Source organism: Rosa rugosa, chromosome 1 (genome assembly GCF_958449725.1).
Source record: "Rosa rugosa chromosome 1, drRosRugo1.1, whole genome shotgun sequence".
Taxonomy (NCBI): Eukaryota; Viridiplantae; Streptophyta; class Magnoliopsida; order Rosales; family Rosaceae; genus Rosa; species Rosa rugosa.
In genome coordinates this window covers 14787994-14805093 of record NC_084820.1, presented here as the reverse complement: position 1 = coordinate 14805093, position 17100 = coordinate 14787994, and the positions used below count along the sequence as shown (strand labels likewise).

The 17100-nt window shown below is 39.4% G+C and overlaps 2 protein-coding genes, 1 long non-coding RNA gene and 1 pseudogene across 5 annotated transcripts; all 4 read right to left on the bottom strand.

Moving 5' to 3' along the window:
• Positions 1 to 395: 395 nt before the first annotated feature.
• LOC133727340 (probable serine/threonine-protein kinase PIX13) lies at positions 396 to 2002 on the bottom strand. 2 transcript variants are annotated; one of them, XM_062154929.1, is made up of 4 exons: positions 1632 to 2002; positions 1383 to 1531; positions 1073 to 1196; positions 396 to 901 (listed from the first exon to the last, which is right to left on the bottom strand). In XM_062154929.1, exons 1-4 carry the CDS (start codon positions 1753 to 1755, stop codon positions 534 to 536), a joined length of 765 nt encoding a protein of 254 aa, XP_062010913.1. In that variant the 5' UTR covers positions 1756 to 2002; the 3' UTR covers positions 396 to 533. The 2 variants fall into 2 exon arrangements, with proteins under 2 accessions (XP_062010913.1, XP_062010915.1); XM_062154931.1 differs by having other exon boundaries at positions 1383 to 1528.
• A 2053-nt stretch (positions 2003 to 4055) lies between these two features.
• LOC133710319 (probable disease resistance protein At5g66900) lies at positions 4056 to 6338 on the bottom strand (annotated as a pseudogene).
• On the bottom strand, positions 6045 to 7539 carry LOC133727341 (uncharacterized). 2 transcript variants are annotated; one of them, XM_062154932.1, is made up of 2 exons: positions 6726 to 7539; positions 6045 to 6397 (listed from the first exon to the last, which is right to left on the bottom strand). In XM_062154932.1, the coding sequence occupies exon 1, from the start codon at positions 7328 to 7330 to the stop codon at positions 6740 to 6742; it is 591 nt and encodes a 196-aa protein (XP_062010916.1). In that variant the 5' UTR covers positions 7331 to 7539; the 3' UTR covers positions 6045 to 6397; positions 6726 to 6739. The 2 variants fall into 2 exon arrangements, with proteins under 2 accessions (XP_062010916.1, XP_062010917.1); XM_062154933.1 differs by having other exon boundaries at positions 6045 to 6305.
• A 1688-nt stretch (positions 7540 to 9227) lies between these two features.
• On the bottom strand, positions 9228 to 11275 carry LOC133736128 (uncharacterized). Its single transcript, XR_009859430.1, has 3 exons — positions 10959 to 11275; positions 10182 to 10256; positions 9228 to 9266 (listed from the first exon to the last, which is right to left on the bottom strand). It is a non-coding gene; the product is annotated as an uncharacterized LOC133736128 (long non-coding RNA).
• Positions 11276 to 17100: the final 5825 nt, after the last annotated feature.

The window sequence follows — 17100 nt, the reverse complement described above, 5'->3', positions numbered from 1 at the left end:
TATGTTGCATGGGGAATGTGAGTAGCGGTAGGGAAGTAGTCTACACAGTTTAAGGTGAACTGGTGAAGTGTGGATATAGGCCTAGTTTGAAATAATTTAAGCTAAATTGTAAATAATTGTAGTTTTTAGCTTATGAAAGCTATTTTTTACTTATTTTTATAAATAACAGCTTAATTGTGTAACTTTTAAAATAAGTTGTTTTATTTAAATTTACTAAGCACCTTTTGATACTTAACTTCTAAGTTAAGCAGTTTTTTGAAAAACATAATATATGTATAACTGGGCGTAGTCTGATTACAAATTCTAGAAACTGCTGCAAAAAAAAAAAAAAAAAAACCATGGAAAAAACTGAGGAAGATGATAAACTTATAATGTTTATAAATTTAGTATCTGTACATAAATTCCACATGAAGCAGAGTTAACACATTGTCTTGTGGGGTGTGAAATTAACATTACATGTTTTACATCTCATAAGCAGTCAAGAAATATCTACATAAAGGAACCATCTGGGGGCATGGCACCTTCAACCTCGGTTATAAATCCCGGTGCTCACTGCTGGGCATACTGGTGTTTTCAGATTGCTTTATTCTTTCCTCTATTGCCTGAATTTGCTCCAGTTCTTCCACAACTTCTTTCATGGAAGGTCGGCTTTTGGGATCCAATGCTAGGCATTTTAGAGTAATTTGTGCTGCTCGAAATGCTGCCTTGGAGGAATATTGGCCCTCTATCCGCACGTCCATGATAGTTTTCAAATTTCTTTCATTCAAGAGTAGTGGTTTACCCCATTCAATCAGATTTTGCCATTCCCTGGGACGATTTCTCTCAATGGCCTGTAATCCCGTCAGCAACTGAAGTAGTGTAACACCAAACCTATACACATCGCTCTTTACATAAGAATGACCTGTTATTTATGGTGTACAAGTCAGACATACTAGTCGATTTACTTCACCCAAAAACATAAAAGAGACAACCTTCATATAGAGATTAGACCATCAAATCCAGGAAGAATTGGCAATATCGGATACGCTCCACACTTCTCATACCAATTTTGGCTAGAGATATTGTTCATTACCTGTTGTAATTTCCTCTTGATCAATATAAAGAGATGTTCCTACAGAGTGAGTTGATTGATGTGACAGTTCACCAGTTTTCCCAAGTCTTTCTAATCCAAAATTTGAGAGTTTTGCATTGTAATTCTGCATAAGAAAGTGCAAATGAAATTGAAATACAAAAACAGGTTCTAATTAATGTCATGCAGGTTCTAATTAAAACCATTGATTCCAAATAGGCAATTATGTTCCTATATCCTATCTATGAGACAAAATAATAAAACATAAATACAGAAATGAGGGATGGAGAGGCTAGATAAATGAAGAACTAACCCCATCAAGCAAGATATTGGAGGCCTTAAGGTCACTGTGGACAAATTGATTCGGTGAAAAAGTGTGCAAGTAGGCTAGGGCTTGAGCTACTCCAGAAGCTATATCCAGTCTTTTGTTCCAAGATAGGGGTTCCATGCCAGGGCTCCCTACTAGGAAATGAAAATTCTAGAGTTAACAAAAAAACTTATTGATTGTCAATGAGGAAAAAAAATTATTTTCACTTTTCTGTTTACATCATTGGTTTCATACTTTCAAAAAGGTGATTTTCCAAGCTTGCATGGGGCACCAACTCATAATCCGAGAATATGCTTCCATTGTGAATCTGCATAAGACAAATACAAATGAGGTCCAAATAACAATTTAAACCATTCATTCAAAATAGGCAGTTGTGTTCCTGTAGGCAACCACTTCTAATTTTATCTATGGGAACAAATTAAATAAAGCACGACACAAAATAGCAAACAAGGAAAGGAAAGGGTGGACAATGAAGAACTAACCTCATCAAGCATATATTTTGGGGCTTGAGAACTTACCCCATCAAGCAAGATATTGGAAGCTTCAAGAAAAATATTACTGACTTTCAAGTCTCTATGGATAATTTGTTCCCCAGAAATAGGCTAGATCTTGAGCTACTCCAGAAGCTATATCGAGTCTGTAGTTTCAAGGTAGTGTTTCAATGCCAGGGCTCCCTTCATAGAAATGAAAATTCTAGAGTTAACACAAGAAATATCTGATTTTGAACAGGAAAATTATCTAAATTTCTCTGTTTTCATCATTGGTTTCATACTTCTATAAAAATGATCTTCCAAACAAAGAGCATCTCCTTTTCCTCACGACAGTAACCCAATAGCTTGACAAGGTTGGGGTGAGAATCCTTCCTCGAAAGTTCAACTCTGACTATGTTTTAGATTTGACAAGAGCATAATTAGCTTCAAAAGCAATACTCTACTTGAGGATTATAATTTTGAAGAATGTAACATATTAGATTAAAATGTAGAAAGGTCTCAGATGAAAATAAGCTGGATGTTTTACCACAGCCTTGTACTAACCAAGTGAGGGACTACCAGATTGTATGAATACATTATCAGTGATATGGAAAAGAACAATTAGGAAATTTCCAAGTTTACTGCTACCTGAGCAGCAACATGACACAGATTCTCCTAAATGCTGACTAGATCAATGCATGACTTAATCTTTAACTGATCCTTCAATCATTCGTGAATGAAAAGATTGAATAAATGGATAAAATGCAAATGGTCATGATTTAGAATGTTCAACAGTGCATTAGAGTTTAAAACAGTACCTGCCACTCTTCAAAATCTAGCACTTCTTCTGGATTCAGTTTCTTGACAGCAATAGGCATTCCAGAGCCAAACTTAGAATGTGCAAGCGTCTTCTCATCACCCAACCCTTGAAAATGTTACTAAAGGCTCCCCTACCAATTATTCCATCTGACCTGAAATTCCCAGTAGCAACATTCAACTCTTTAAAAGTGAAATGCCTTAAGACAAACGTCTCCAAACTTTGCTCATCAGTCTGCGACTCATCTCTCTGCTGCCTTCAACAATTGACTTCCTCCCACTGCTGCTCGCATTGGAAACTATGTTGTTCCTGCTGTGATTCCCGGATATCCCTAAAGAATGGCACATCATTCATAAACCAAATATAAAGTTTGACAATTAAAGAAAAATTAAAAGGAATCCCCCGAAAAACATGAACGCAGAAAGAAACCATGGGAGAGAATGAAATGCTTCACTATCTCCTGTCGGTGTAACAATTAACCAAAATGAGAAAAGAAGCTTCAACTCCAACTCCTTGGATAGAAAATCCAAATATACGGGATGGAGATTTAAATGTTGCACGCTAACCTTTAATTCCAAGTTGAATTTTTACCACACCACTCCCTTCAGTTCGCTTGACCCTGACTTCTGAAATCAATGTCTCCTCCATCTGCATTTCTGCCCACACATCCAGGACATCAAATCCCACAGTGATCGAAGAAGGCTCAGGTACAGGACACCAACTTTCGGTTTGAATTTTATTTTGTGCAATGCCACACTCGACATGCCTGGACAGCCCATCCTTAAGTACCTTCTGTTGGGCCATCCCTCCTTAATTGGAGGAAGAAGAACGTGGGAGGCAAAGAAAGAAAGCAAGAGACAGAAAGTAAAAGTAGCAGCAAACAAGGCAGAAGACATGGAAAGTGAAAGCATGCAACTATTCCTTTTTCCTAATCCTTTTCTTGTTAAAGGCTGGAGAGAGGAGTATATATATATTCCCATCTCGGCAGAGGTGTGCAAAAGGAGAGAAGCAGAAAGAGAGTGCAGAAACCAAAAGTGGCAGAGAGCCCAAACTACAAACGGTGTGAGAAAAACATCTTCATCCAAGTAGAGAGTGAAGAGTGTTTTACAGTTTACTACATGTTGAGAGTGTAGTTGTGGTTAGGCAGAAAAACAAGTGTGAGAGAGAGTTTCCTTCAAGTAGTGTTCTTGAAGCTGTGTATCTCTTGTACCCACATTATCATAGTTGCTGCCCCGTGGACGTAGGCATTTTGCTGAACCACGTTATATCCGGTGTTCACTTTCTTTTACTCATTTTATTTCCTTGCATATTTATCCTTTTGTGGTTGGAGTTGTTATTTCCATTCTATTACTTTTCCCAACACCTTCCTGTTCAATTCCTCCAAAGCCACATCAAATCCAACTGTAAGCAGAGGAACCACCCTGTATGTATGTTTTTGAGTAGGAAAGGTTTCCATAACTTTTCTGTCTCTTCATCCAGTATCACTTCCTATACTGCACAAGATTCAAAACAGACAGTGGCAACTATTTCAATCTTGAGCAACCACTTATGTTCAGCTTTCTTAATCTGTTCATTTCACCAATGTCTTCAGGGAAACCCATAATTTTGATGCAACCAGATATGTCAAGAAACTCTAAGCTATTGAGCTTCCTAATTGATCCTGGAAACTTTACCAAGTTTGTACCATACCTAACCCTCAACCTTTTCAACTTGCTCAGATTTCCAATCCCTTCAGGCAAGGTGGTTAACCTATGGCAATTGGAGATATAGAGCATCTCTAGGTGAGAAAGTTTACCAAGGTCAGCAGGCAATTCCTTCAAATCATGGCAATGCTCGACATTCATTTCCACTAGATTTGGAAATGCTACTGAAAATTTAAAGGAAGAGTTGCTAAAAGCTTGACCCATGTCACACTTGGAAAAAGCTATCTTCTTTAGACTATCCAGTTGTATGGGGTTCTTGGTTGTGGAAGTAATCGAAACTCCCTCTAATCTGATTCTTTTCAGATTTGGCAATGAGCCCAACAGTTGAAAGTTACTTAACTCAGCAGGTAAGGAGCCATAGATTATGACTATTAGAACCTTTAATTTGTCCATTTTATCCAGAAAATCAGGTAGCTCTTATTTCTCAGTCTGGAAGTTCAAAACTAGAACCTCAACTTTTGGTAGTTGCATGTAGTGCCATTTTCTTGAGAACGCTCGATCTGCAAAGAAAATGCTATATGGTGTGAGTCTTGGGAAAAAATAAAATGTGAAAGTACAGTTCAAGTCTTAGTATGTGCATTTGATAAGTAATTGCTTAAGAGAGTGAGATTGATCAACCAGTTGAGACAGATAGTAGACGAGCATTCTTAGGCTGATACTTCTGTTCTGTCCACCAGCTAGGAAGATTGTCTCCATGTATGTGTATAATCAGCCTATTTCTCTGTTCTATTGTGTCCTCACTAGCCTCGTGGATTGCCAGCCCTCTAAGCATATGATGCAGGGTAACAAAGAGATCACTGTAATAGCCATCCTCCTCCATCTCCTCCTTCCTGGTTATGATCACAACTAAGTTGCTTAATAAAGATTTCTTCCACATACATATCATAAGTTCACAACAGCAAATGATTAACAGATCGAAGTGAGTTATGAAATAAAAGCAGAGATAGAAATATAAGACAACAGAAACATAGAAGCCTGCATACCTTGAGACAATATTGGCAAGTCCGGGGGTGGTGAGCTTCTGGATCTTTGTAATGGACCAAAACTCTTCATCTAGTTCATATAATTCTGCCCACATATCAATGAGGCCAGCAGCAGGGATTATTTGGTCTTCAGGAAATGAAGCAAGGTCTACAAAACATTCTTTGATGATAGTCTTTTCTCTATGTAAGGCATCCAAGCTTCTTTGGAGGCAAACAATCATTTCGGGGCTCTGTATAAAAAATTGAAGAACCTCTCCCCCATTCTACTATTCTCTTTTGCCAGATTTCAATAGGTTACCCCAAAGTGATCTTCCGTTCACAGTGATTGCAAGTGGAAGTCCCTTACAACACTACTATCTGCAATTCAAAAGTCGCAAACAAAGTTACTACTACCTAAGTCGAACACCAAAAGTTCGAGTGTCTTGAGATCATAAAACAGCTTCATGAAACATAAAAAAATGTTTAAAGAACTATCAACTGAGATTTACTCTTACTTTCAGTTTTGGTTCATTTGTAAAGTAACCATAAATGAACTGTAATATGCAAGTTGATAGAGTATAACAGATATGTTCACTCATGCTTTGAGTAGAAAGCAAACAGTTTCTTTCTCCATGTGTGAGGCATAAAGAAGCATATCTACTGTTCTTGCTGATTGAAAAAGAAATCACCTTTCTCAAAAGATCTTCTGGAATACAAGAGCACCTATCTCCCAATGACGCTGAGTGATGAAAAAGAGACATTGCATCCTCATCATTCAGAGATTTCAAATGGTATTGAGAACCAACTCCTGGAAATGCATATCTTGATGTAATCAAAATCTTGCTATTTGGAATTTTCAATCCATCAAACTCCGGAAGAATGGATTCTGATCCATCCCCAACATCATCCAGGACAACCAGATAACGTCTCCCTTCTTTGTTTTGGAAAGTAGGAACCTGGGAACACAGGACTCGATATAGTTCTTGCATAATGAGGTTCAGGTTCTGCCATTTTGAAGCAGTGGTAAAGAAGATTTTCTTGAATTTATCTATCCAAAATGCAATATAAAAAACTGTTATTCTGAGTACACAAATTGAATGGTTAAGTTATAAATTAAAACAGAATTGCAGGAAGCATATGCCCAGAATAAGAAAATATCTCTTTTAATCGAATAAGACTTGGTAATCAAGCAACAGCTCATTGTAAGATGTTTTTGTTGGTAAAAAAAATGTATCTTATCTCATAGAAAAGGATTCAAACCAAGGAATAATATACTGAAAATGAAATCGCACCAATATAAACCAAATGATGTCAAATTTCAGATTACCAGTAGTATAGCACATCAGCACTTATTAGTTAGAAAGTAAAGAGTTTACCTTTGACTTCCTGATCATGACACAACATTTTCCCCAATGTGGTCTTCCCGACTCCTCCAACACCCCACACACCAATCTTCGTAAACCCATCCTCCAGACTCCAGTAGCTTCATCTTCATCTCTTTCAAAGCCACATCCAACCCAACTGTAAACAATGGAGGTTCAGGTACTTCAAACCAATTTGGAATTTCACTCTTTTCTCGCACCTCACCACTTCTTTCAACTCTTATATCTGCTGCCTCCATTTTACTCACTGAAACCGAACCCTCATTCTGTTTATCAGGGGATGAAGGTTCAACTAAACCATCATTCTGTTCATCAGGGGTTGAAGCCTCGACAACTACTTCACACGGACCATTCATTTCCATTTGATTCTTCATGACACCACTCTCCTCAATTCGCTTGATCATCTTCTGTATACTCCTTATCGAAGCTGTGGTCTCCCTCACATCGCTTGCCACCTGCACTCTCAGTACATTCAACTGCCTCTGAAGACATGCATCCAACTCAAGAAGTTGGTTGGTGTATTTCTTCTTTTTGTATTTGGCGCACACACCATTCTTGGAGCACCTGCGGACTAGCTCTGCACCTTTCTCCATATGCATTCCGAAATACTCTAGTTCCTTCACTGGACGATCCAGGTACCCTGTTTCCTTGTGCCATGTCTTCGATCAATGGCTTTAAGCAGTCCAGAGTGGATATGATAGATCCCAGAAGGGGTCTATACATCACATTCTTGTCCTTCACTTCCAAAACAAAACCAAACAGGGCAAGAAATGCTGCTTCCACTCGTCCTTCTAATGATGACACTGCCATATTATGATATTAACAACACCAAAATCAAGCAATTATCATAAACTTAAAAACTAAACCTTAGCTGGGTAGTCAAGTTGCCCAAGTTAACCTGCCAATTCCTTGACGTTAACCAGAAGCGAAGAACCAAAAGCTTGGGCCAATTTGGTTGATATGGTGATCGGTTAGGGAATCTTAAAAATGGGTCAATATTTAACAAATGGCTATGACCAAGAAGATGACAAAGATGTGATGTTGGGAAGGAAGAGCCATGTTGAAGCTAAGAAGCCCATGGAAGAAATTTGAAAAGAATATTGGTGGCAGTCGTACGGCGGTGAATGGTGCAGGTAACTCGTTCTTGGAGATGATGACTCTTGGGCCAATTATCGTCAGCCCAACCCGACACATTGATGTCCCAGGTCCTGCCTGGTCCGTTTTTAAACATGATCGGGCTCCACTACTTTATGGAATGATAATGGGCTATTGGGCTTTGTTTAGAAGAGACTGAAAAGACTTTTGAGTTAATAAAAGCAAATATCTTTGTGAGTAATCCGACCCAAAAACATCTTTGAAATAATAAAATGATTTTTGTCTATTTACCCCATTTCTACGGATTTTTTTCCCACTAACCCATTAAGTTTTTTTAATTCTCTCTTACCCAATACACTCTAAGGAAGTATTCCCTAATATCCTATTAAGATTTTTTTTTTGTTTTTAATTTTTTTTAAATACCATTCTACCCCTCACCCCTTTGTTACTTAGAGAAAAAGAGAAGATGGAAGAGAGAGAAACCATAGGAGACTTCGCCGGAGCCCGTCACCGGTTGCCGGAATCCGATCACAGGTCACCGGATTCCGGCCAACTTTCGCCAGAATCCAGTCACTGGCCGCCGGATTCTGGTCATAGGTTGCCGGACATGTTTATTACCCCAATAAACGTCTATTGCTCCCCAATGAAGGGGCAATAGAGGTCTATTGCCCCCAATAGATGTATATTGGCCCCCAATAGATGTCTATTGCCTCCAATAGTCTATTGCCCCCAATAGATGCCTATTGCCCCCCAATAGAGGGGGAATAGACGTCTATTGCACCCCAATAGAACTTTCAGTCGCCAGCATATAAACAAATCTTCTTAAAATTAGACAAATAAAACTTTAATTAAAGAAATAAAATGAGAAAATTACATCAATTCAAAACGTCTATTGCCCCCCAATAGATGTCTGTTACCCCCAATAGACGCTTTAACAGATGTCTATTGCCCCAATAGAACTTTTTTTTCTTCATTTTTTCTTTCTATCCGGGCATTCTGCACCATTTTACCCAAAAAAAATACATAGAGAAATTGATTGAGTCACCCAAAGAAAAGCTCTGGGCACCCATGTCCTCTTCTCCATTCCTGTTGCAGTCGGAGTCGACTTCTTCTTCTTTCTATTTGCTGCTCAAGATGCCTCCACGTCGTCGCTACTGTGGGCGGTGGCGTCACTCAACTCGCACCCGGAGATTCTGGCCAAGGTCCGTGTCACGCCCCGAATTTTGAATAATAAATTCAAATCCGAAACATGAATAATTACAATTACAAAATCCAAATCTCGAAACTTCGAGTTCATTATTACAATTCACTCTCACAAGCAATATTGTAAAGCTCAAATGAGCATAACACACCTCACAACGTACAACTGCTGTAAAACTCTAACAATTGCTCTAACCGCACGATCACCGTCCTGGTTCTCCTGTCCTGTAGGATTACCCGCTACACAATTTGAATAGTGTACCGGGAGTTGCAACAACACAAAACCCGGTAAGCTTTTTACAGCCAGTATGAGTAAACAAGAAAGAATTGTTGATTTATTTCTTTACAATTAATATAACTCAACACAATCACCATAAAAGGAAGGATACTCTTGAGGCTCTCTTTTAAGAACTCATTCTTAAAAGACTCAAGTATCCTCAACACTTCTCACATAAGACCCCTCACAGTCTCAAGTAACCTCAACATCACTCATACATGACCACTCACAGTCTCAAGTAACCTCAACATTTCCCTCACAACACCACTCAACAATTGGCAGACAGACTAGAGCTCTAACTGATCGTTTCCACCTACCCGGCGCGAGAGCGTGGTTCACGATTTAATACTATTCAGTTCCACCTACCCGGCGCGAGAGTGTGGGTCGCTGATAGTATGCCATGGTCACCCCGTGACCTATTGATCTCCACAGATCATAACAATTTATTGTTCCTCAACAATAAAACTCAACATCTCTCTCACTATATTGTTTCTCAACAATAAACTCAATACCCCTCACAATATATTGTTTCTCAACAATAAACTCAATACCTCTCACAATATATTGTTTCTCAACAATAAACTCAACACAACTCCAACAGTACATATTATTTCACGTAAATAATATATATACATAGACATTCGCACAGGAATGTCTATTAATACCAACTATAGTTCACACGCATTAAAGCAATAAATTCATTTTATACTTAAATTCATTTTCTTACCTGTGAGCCGCAGCCCTATGAACCGTAGTTGATCAAGTTCATATTATTTCAAAACAAATCTTTATTTCATAAACAATTTCCACACAATTACGACAAAAAAATCAATTAATTATATTCGGTTCGTAATATGAACCATGTGAGGTTTACTCACCTCTAATCCCGCTGCGTCTTCTCAACAGCTCAGAATACGATCCACAATCGTCCACCAACTTAAACCGTCAATCACCTAGTCAGATACGATCTTAACTTAGCAATCAATCATAAACCACATATATACGGAAATCCAACGGTCGGATTCTAGTTTAATGATGATCCAACGGTCAGATCAAAATTATATGATGATCCAACGGTCAGATCCTCACGGATCGCCCTTAGGATCATCCTCCAAAATTATCACGAAGATCCAACGGTCAGATCTTCTTGAATCGTCCTTACTAACATCTTCACAAAATTATACGAAAATCCGACGGTTAGATTCTCACGAATCGCCTTCCGAATCACTATTTCACAATTATACGAAGATCCAACGGTCGGATCTTCGCCCATGACCACACAAAGCCACTGGGACAGTCATAAGATCAACATAACAAAACTACAAGTCCATCGGACGGTCCGATCTTCACAGATCACAAATCGAACGATCGAAATCGATCGAAATCGTAAAATTCATAACTTAATCATACGATATCCAAAAATTGCGTATAATATATCGAAATGATCGTATTGAAATATAGAATCTGAAAATGTACAGAAACCATATTTTTGATCCCCGGAGGTGGCCGGAAAGGGCCGCCGGAGTTAGTGGCAGAGCCGCCGCCGACCACCACCAATGGTGTCGGGTCGGGCTGCTCTTCTTCCTCTCATCATGCTTAACAACTTTCATAACTAGCACGAAGTCTGAAAATGACCGGAAGGGGTCGAAAATTACCTTGAACAGTATGAAGGTGGCCGGAATTTTCCAGAAACCGGCGAGAAACTGCAGAAAACGGCGAGCTCCAATTCGACGTAAAAACGTCAATTTAAGGCTTCGATTCCTTCTGAAGAGTTGTTAAGAAACTCAAGAAGAACTCACTGGTTCAAGAATCACAGAAAAATATGGTCTGTAGCTCGAGATATACCGATCGAAAGCTTCGGTGGTCGGAAAAATTCCAGAATTTTGCAGAATCCGGCAAGGCTCGATTTCGACGTCAAAGCTTCAATTTCAGGCCTCGATGCCTTCTAGAGAGTTGTTAATAACATCAAGGGGAACCCACTGGAAAACGAATCAATCAAAACGATGCACTACAGCTCGAGATATACCGATCGAAAGATTTTCGTTTCGGATTGAAAACTTACCGAGCTCCGACGAACGTGAAACCGGTCACTCTAGGTTCAATCCTCCTAGTATGATGATCAGCAGGTTGAGGGGAGTTCATGGAGCCAAGGATCGGAAGTTTTGGTGGCCGGAGCTAGGAGAAAACCGGCGTTGACCAAAATCGAGCTTAAATCGGACCGGGCTTGCCGCCGCCGCTACAGGCCGCGCCGCCGTGAAAGGCTGCCACAGACAGGTGCGCAAGGACCATACGAAGCCAATGGAAGAAGTTTGGTGAGGATCGGTGGCCGGAGGAGGAAGAAATCGTCGATCGAAGTTTTGGAGGCGATTTCCGGCGGGGAACTAAAATCGCAGCAGATTTTCCAATTTTGGAAAAATCTGTTTTTATTTTTGGAAATTTCCAAAAATGGAAGCTTTATACTAAATTGGAAACTTTTTCAAAAAATCATAACTAATTCATACGAACTCCGATTTTTGCGTTCCGCATATGCACGCGATCGTATCGACGAGCTCTACAACTTTCATGAAGAAAGTTTTCCCAAATTTTGAACGTATAAAAAGTCAACTTTCGCGAGCCCCTAAATAACGTTCGTTTTTTCGAAAATTAATCGTTCGAACTAATTCCACAACTTCTCCGAGCCTCGTACTCGCTCCCACTATCGTGAAATCATTTCTAAAAATCCACGGAATTTAATTTGGATTTTTCGGGGTATTACAGTCCGGGAACTGATCACGGCGGACCAGCTAACGCGGATGAGGTACACGTACTCGGTGGTTCTTGAGGTCGTGAGGTACTGCGCTCCGGCCACCATGGTCCCTAACGTTGATGTTGTTGACTTTCGTTTTTTCGAGAAGTGATTTCGACAAGTACGCCAACGCAGATCCAGTAAGAGGGATAACAGCGAGTGCCGGAATGATAACAGCAACGACGGCGAGGCTACGGAGGCTCGGGATCGGCGAACAATCGAACGACGATGAGAACGTTCGAGTGGCTGGAGCTCCAATCGGAGCTTCTTCGTTGTCTTCAGGCTTGGACTGCATCTCCGGCGCGGCGATCGCAGAGAGAGAGAAATCGGAAGTGGAGATCAGGGGGAGAGAGAGAAAGGAGAAAGAGGGGTTTGCTAGCAGCGTGGAGAGAGAGAAGAGAAGACAGAGTGGCATAATGTAATTTTTTAATTAGGTGAAGGGCAAAGTTGTCATTTCTCTTTAAATTGGGTTAGTGGGAATAAAAATCTGTTACTGGGGTAAGTGGGATAACTTTAATTCATTTTGGGACTTTTGGTCAAGGACCCATAATAAAAAGATTCAGAGTTATTATTTTGTGGTTCCAGACTATTAAGTGATATTGCCATGTGGTGGTCCGGGTCAATCATATTACTCAAATTTGGTGGAGACCTTGCATGGTATAAAAAAAATAAAAAAAATGGTGGTTCTAGTTGGACCTCCAAATTTGATATTTGGAACTCCAACTTTGGAGGTTCAAATAGTGTTGGAGGTTCAAATAGCAAATTTGGAGAACCACCCTTTTTGGGTTCACAAGTTTATTTAAAAAAAGAAAGAAAAGGTTTTTAGTATATTTAAGTTGTTTTGTTTATTACTTTTGGGGTGTTATCGTTCATTTGTTTGTCTTCATTTGTGTGTGTGTTTATTTATATGTTATATTTGTACTAATGTTATTTTAGTTTTATTCGGTTATTTTTGGTTTTGGGTATCTAAATCAAGGGATAAGGATGATTTGGTGTCAACTGGGGAGGTGAAAGGTGGTTAGCTGGAAGGTAGAGAAGGGGACACGAAAAAGAAAGAAAGAAAGAAACAAAAAAAAACAGTAAGAAGGAAGAAGGGGGAGGGGACAGCGAACAGAAGAGGGGAAAGGTGGGAGATAGAAGAATAGGAAGGGGAAGATAGATAGCAAAGAAGATGGGAGAAAAACAGAGAGAAGGGAGGAGAAAATAAACGGAAGAAAAAAGGAGTCTTACAGGATCTGTTAGTTCATCTTACCGGCTTTGGTTTTCGGAAATTGGTTGGCAGAGGTTGTTAATTATACTTGGAGATTACTTGGTAGTTCCTGATCTTTAGTTGATGTCACTTGGATTTGATTTCTTTGAGTCATGATGCTAATTGCAATACCATAATCAATTGTGCTGACTTTACTATATGATGTGACTACAGTAATGGTACGATCATCGGGCTTATGTAGTCCTAGGCTTTTAATAGCCAAGACAGAGTTAACAGGTGTGCATTGGTAACCCATTATTAGTATATTGGGCTTAGGTAGCACAAGACTTTGATTGCCGAGACATAGCTAACTGGTGTGTAAGGGCAACCCATTATTAATGCAGTGGGCTTAGGTAGCCCTAGGCTTTGATAACAAGACATAGTTAACGGGTGTGCACTGTCAATCCATTATTAGTATATTAGGCTTAGGTAGCCGAAGGCTTTGATTGCCGAGTTGATTTCTTTGAGTGATGATGCTACTTGCACTACCATAATCAATTGTGGTGACTTTATTAGATGATGTGACCATAGTAATGGTACGATCATCAGGCTTAGGTAGTCCTAGGCTTTTAATAGCCAAGACATAGTTAACGGGTGTGAACTGGCAACCCAGTATTAGTATATAGTGCTTAAGTAGCCCAAGACTTTGATTACCGAGACATAACTAACGGGTGTGCAAAGGCAAACCATTATTAATGCAGCGGACTTAGGTAGCCCTAGGCTTTGAGCAAAGACTAGTTAAGGGTGTGCAATGGCAACCCATTATTATCACAGTTTATACTTTTGTACCGTTATTGGAAAAAGAGTTGTGAAACCATTGTACATGTTTTGCTTTTAGAAAATTGGTAGCTCGTGTTCTTGAGACAATTTGTATAATAATAGATTTGTATTTGATTTTATCCTTTTTCTTATGATTTTCAAGTTAACAACGACTCATTATTTTACTTTAAAGGATTTTATTTTGGGACGTTATAATTGTACATTTAGCCAATAACGATGCTTTGTTTCAATTTCAGGACCAGAACATTTCAAATTGTGATATCCGTCCCCAATTTTAGAGATTTTTGGTTATTTTTGGGTTCACAAGTTTTTTTTTTTTTTTAAATGGTCTTTAGTATATTTAAGGGCAAAATACAGATTACTACCTTGTAGTTTGGCTTCAAAATCAATTCAGTCCTTGAACTTCTAATTTCATCAAGAACACCCCTGCACTTTCAATTTTGATCTAATAGGTCCAATCTGTTAGTCTTCCGTTAATTGAGTCATTTAACTTGTTGACGTGGCTCATATATGACATATGTTTTATGATGTGGTGTTGAGGTGGCATGCATAGTCAGTTTAGGAGTGGATCCCACTATAAAAAGTTTTTCAACAAATAATCGAACTATAATTGGAACCCACAACAGAAGATTAACGAATTGGACATATTAGATCCAAATTGAAAGTTCAGGGATGTTTTTGATGAAATTAGAAGTCCAGGGACTGAATTGATTTTGGACCGAAACCACAGGGTAGTAACCAGTATTTAGCCCTATATTTAAGTTGTTTTTGGATTAAATACTGTTTAATTCCTATATTTATAGGGTTTCGTCGTTTCAATCTCTGACGTTCGAATTTCACCTAAAAGCTCCTCAAAGTCCCAATTTCCTCATAATTGGTCCTTGCCGTCAAGCTCAGTCTCAATTGTATGTTAAATTGCTAACGTGACATCAATTTCACATCGAAATGTCTATTATACCCTCAATTACCTTTTTATTTTTTCCAATTCTCTCTCTCTCTCTCTCTCTCTCTCTCTCTCTCTCTCTCTCTCTCTCTCTCTCTCTCTCTCTCTCTCTCTCTCTCTCTCTCTCTCTCTCTCTCTCTCTCTCTCTCTCTCTCTCTCTCTCTCTCTCTCTCTCTCTCTCTCTCTCTCTTCCCTTAATCAATGTCAACTACCACCCAACACCACCATCACAACCTTCATTCCTCTCCAAACTTACGCCTCCCTTCCCTCCTTATATATCCTACACCCCAATGTTCTCACCCACCTCCCGCCAACGCTTCCTGCCCTGCCGCCTTACTAGATTGATGATGAATCGGCCCTAATGTCTCCTTACCTCGGGTCTCTTAAGCTGCGATTATGGCTTCAAACCTCTGAAAAATCGGCCCCAATGTCTTCTTCATCTTCTTCTTCAAAGCCCTCAGCTTTTGATCTCGGATCCACTAGACCTTCCTCTAGATCAACTCGCACCTCCAATTCCTTCAACGGGTCCTTCTTCGACTATAGCGACCCAATCTTCGGAGCCTAGAAAGCCCAAGACTTTGAGAACATCTTCGGCGGTTCAGCCATGTTCTCCACCAATTTCGAAGCTTTCAACTAGGATTCCATGTACAGTGGTGGTGGACCCACCGAGTCCGTCTCCAAGGTCGTCGATTCCAGCCTAGTTTTCAACAAGCCGGTTTATGATGACTACCATTTTTGACGGCGTTACAGGGATGAAGAGCTTCGCTGCAAACGACATTTTCTCCTTTACGGTGACGTCGCCGCCACCACGGGTGAGTGATAGTAGTGGATTTGATGACTTTCTCAGCGTCGTCGAAAAGCTCTAGCTCACAGAAAGCTGACAAGGGTGTGCCCGCGGCTTTCGATGATTTTTTACCTGGGTTTGGAGCTAGTAGCAGCCCCCAATATGAAAGGTCTTGTTGCTTTCTCTCATTGCTATATTTGACAGTTGAATTGTGTTAGTTGAATTGGATTCCTTTACATGATGAATTTTCGGTTTTGGGCAGTAATAATGTAGAGGTTCAATTGATGGTTAGTTATGTGAATGTTGCACTGTATATTGTGCCTCAATTTTCATGGGCTACATGTTGATGGATATTATAGGAACATGAATTTGAACATCTTTTTTTTGCTTGATACTGTTTTGCTGTGATAATCTTGTTATTCATCGCTAGAGATTCTCAATTATTCCTTAATTTAATGCTGAAGCAGATTATATATCTGGATCGGAGTAGATTATGTATCTGGGTTTGTTTTTTTTGGAAGAAGAAGATGGAGATAAACAGAGGAGGAGAGAGAGCCTGGAAGAAGAAGGGGTAAAAAGGAAAAAGAGAAAAAGAAAAAAAAATAGAGAAAGAGAAATTTAAAAAAAAAAGAGAGAGGGTAAAATAGACATTTTGACATGAAATGGATGCTACGTCAACAATTTAACAGACAATTTGAACGGAGTTTAACTGCAGGAACCAATTGTGAGGAAATTGAGAGTTCGAGGAGTTTTTAGGTGAAATTCAAACGTCAGGGACTGAAACGACGAAACCCTATAAGTATAGGGAGTAATCAGTATTTAATCCTTTTGCTTATTACTTTTGGGGTGTTATGATTCATTTGTTTGTCTTCATTTTTGTGTGTATATATTTATTTATTATACTTGTATTAATGTAATTTTAGTTTTATTTGGCTGCTGTTGTTTTTGGATGTCTAAATCAAGGGATAAGGATGACTTGGTATCAACGGGGGAGGTGAAAGGGGGTCAGATTGGGGGTAGAGAAGGGGACACGAGAAAGAAAGAAAGGGGAAAAAAAAGGAAGAAGGAAGAAGGGGAGGGGAGAACGAATAGAAGGGGGGAAAGGGGGAAGAGAGAAGAATACGAAGGGGAAGATAGATAGAAAAGAAGACGGGAGGAAAAACATAGAGAATGGAGGAGAAAAGGAACAAAAGAAAAAGGGAGTCGTACACGATCTGTTAGTTCATCTTACCGGCTTTGATTTTCAAAAATTGGCT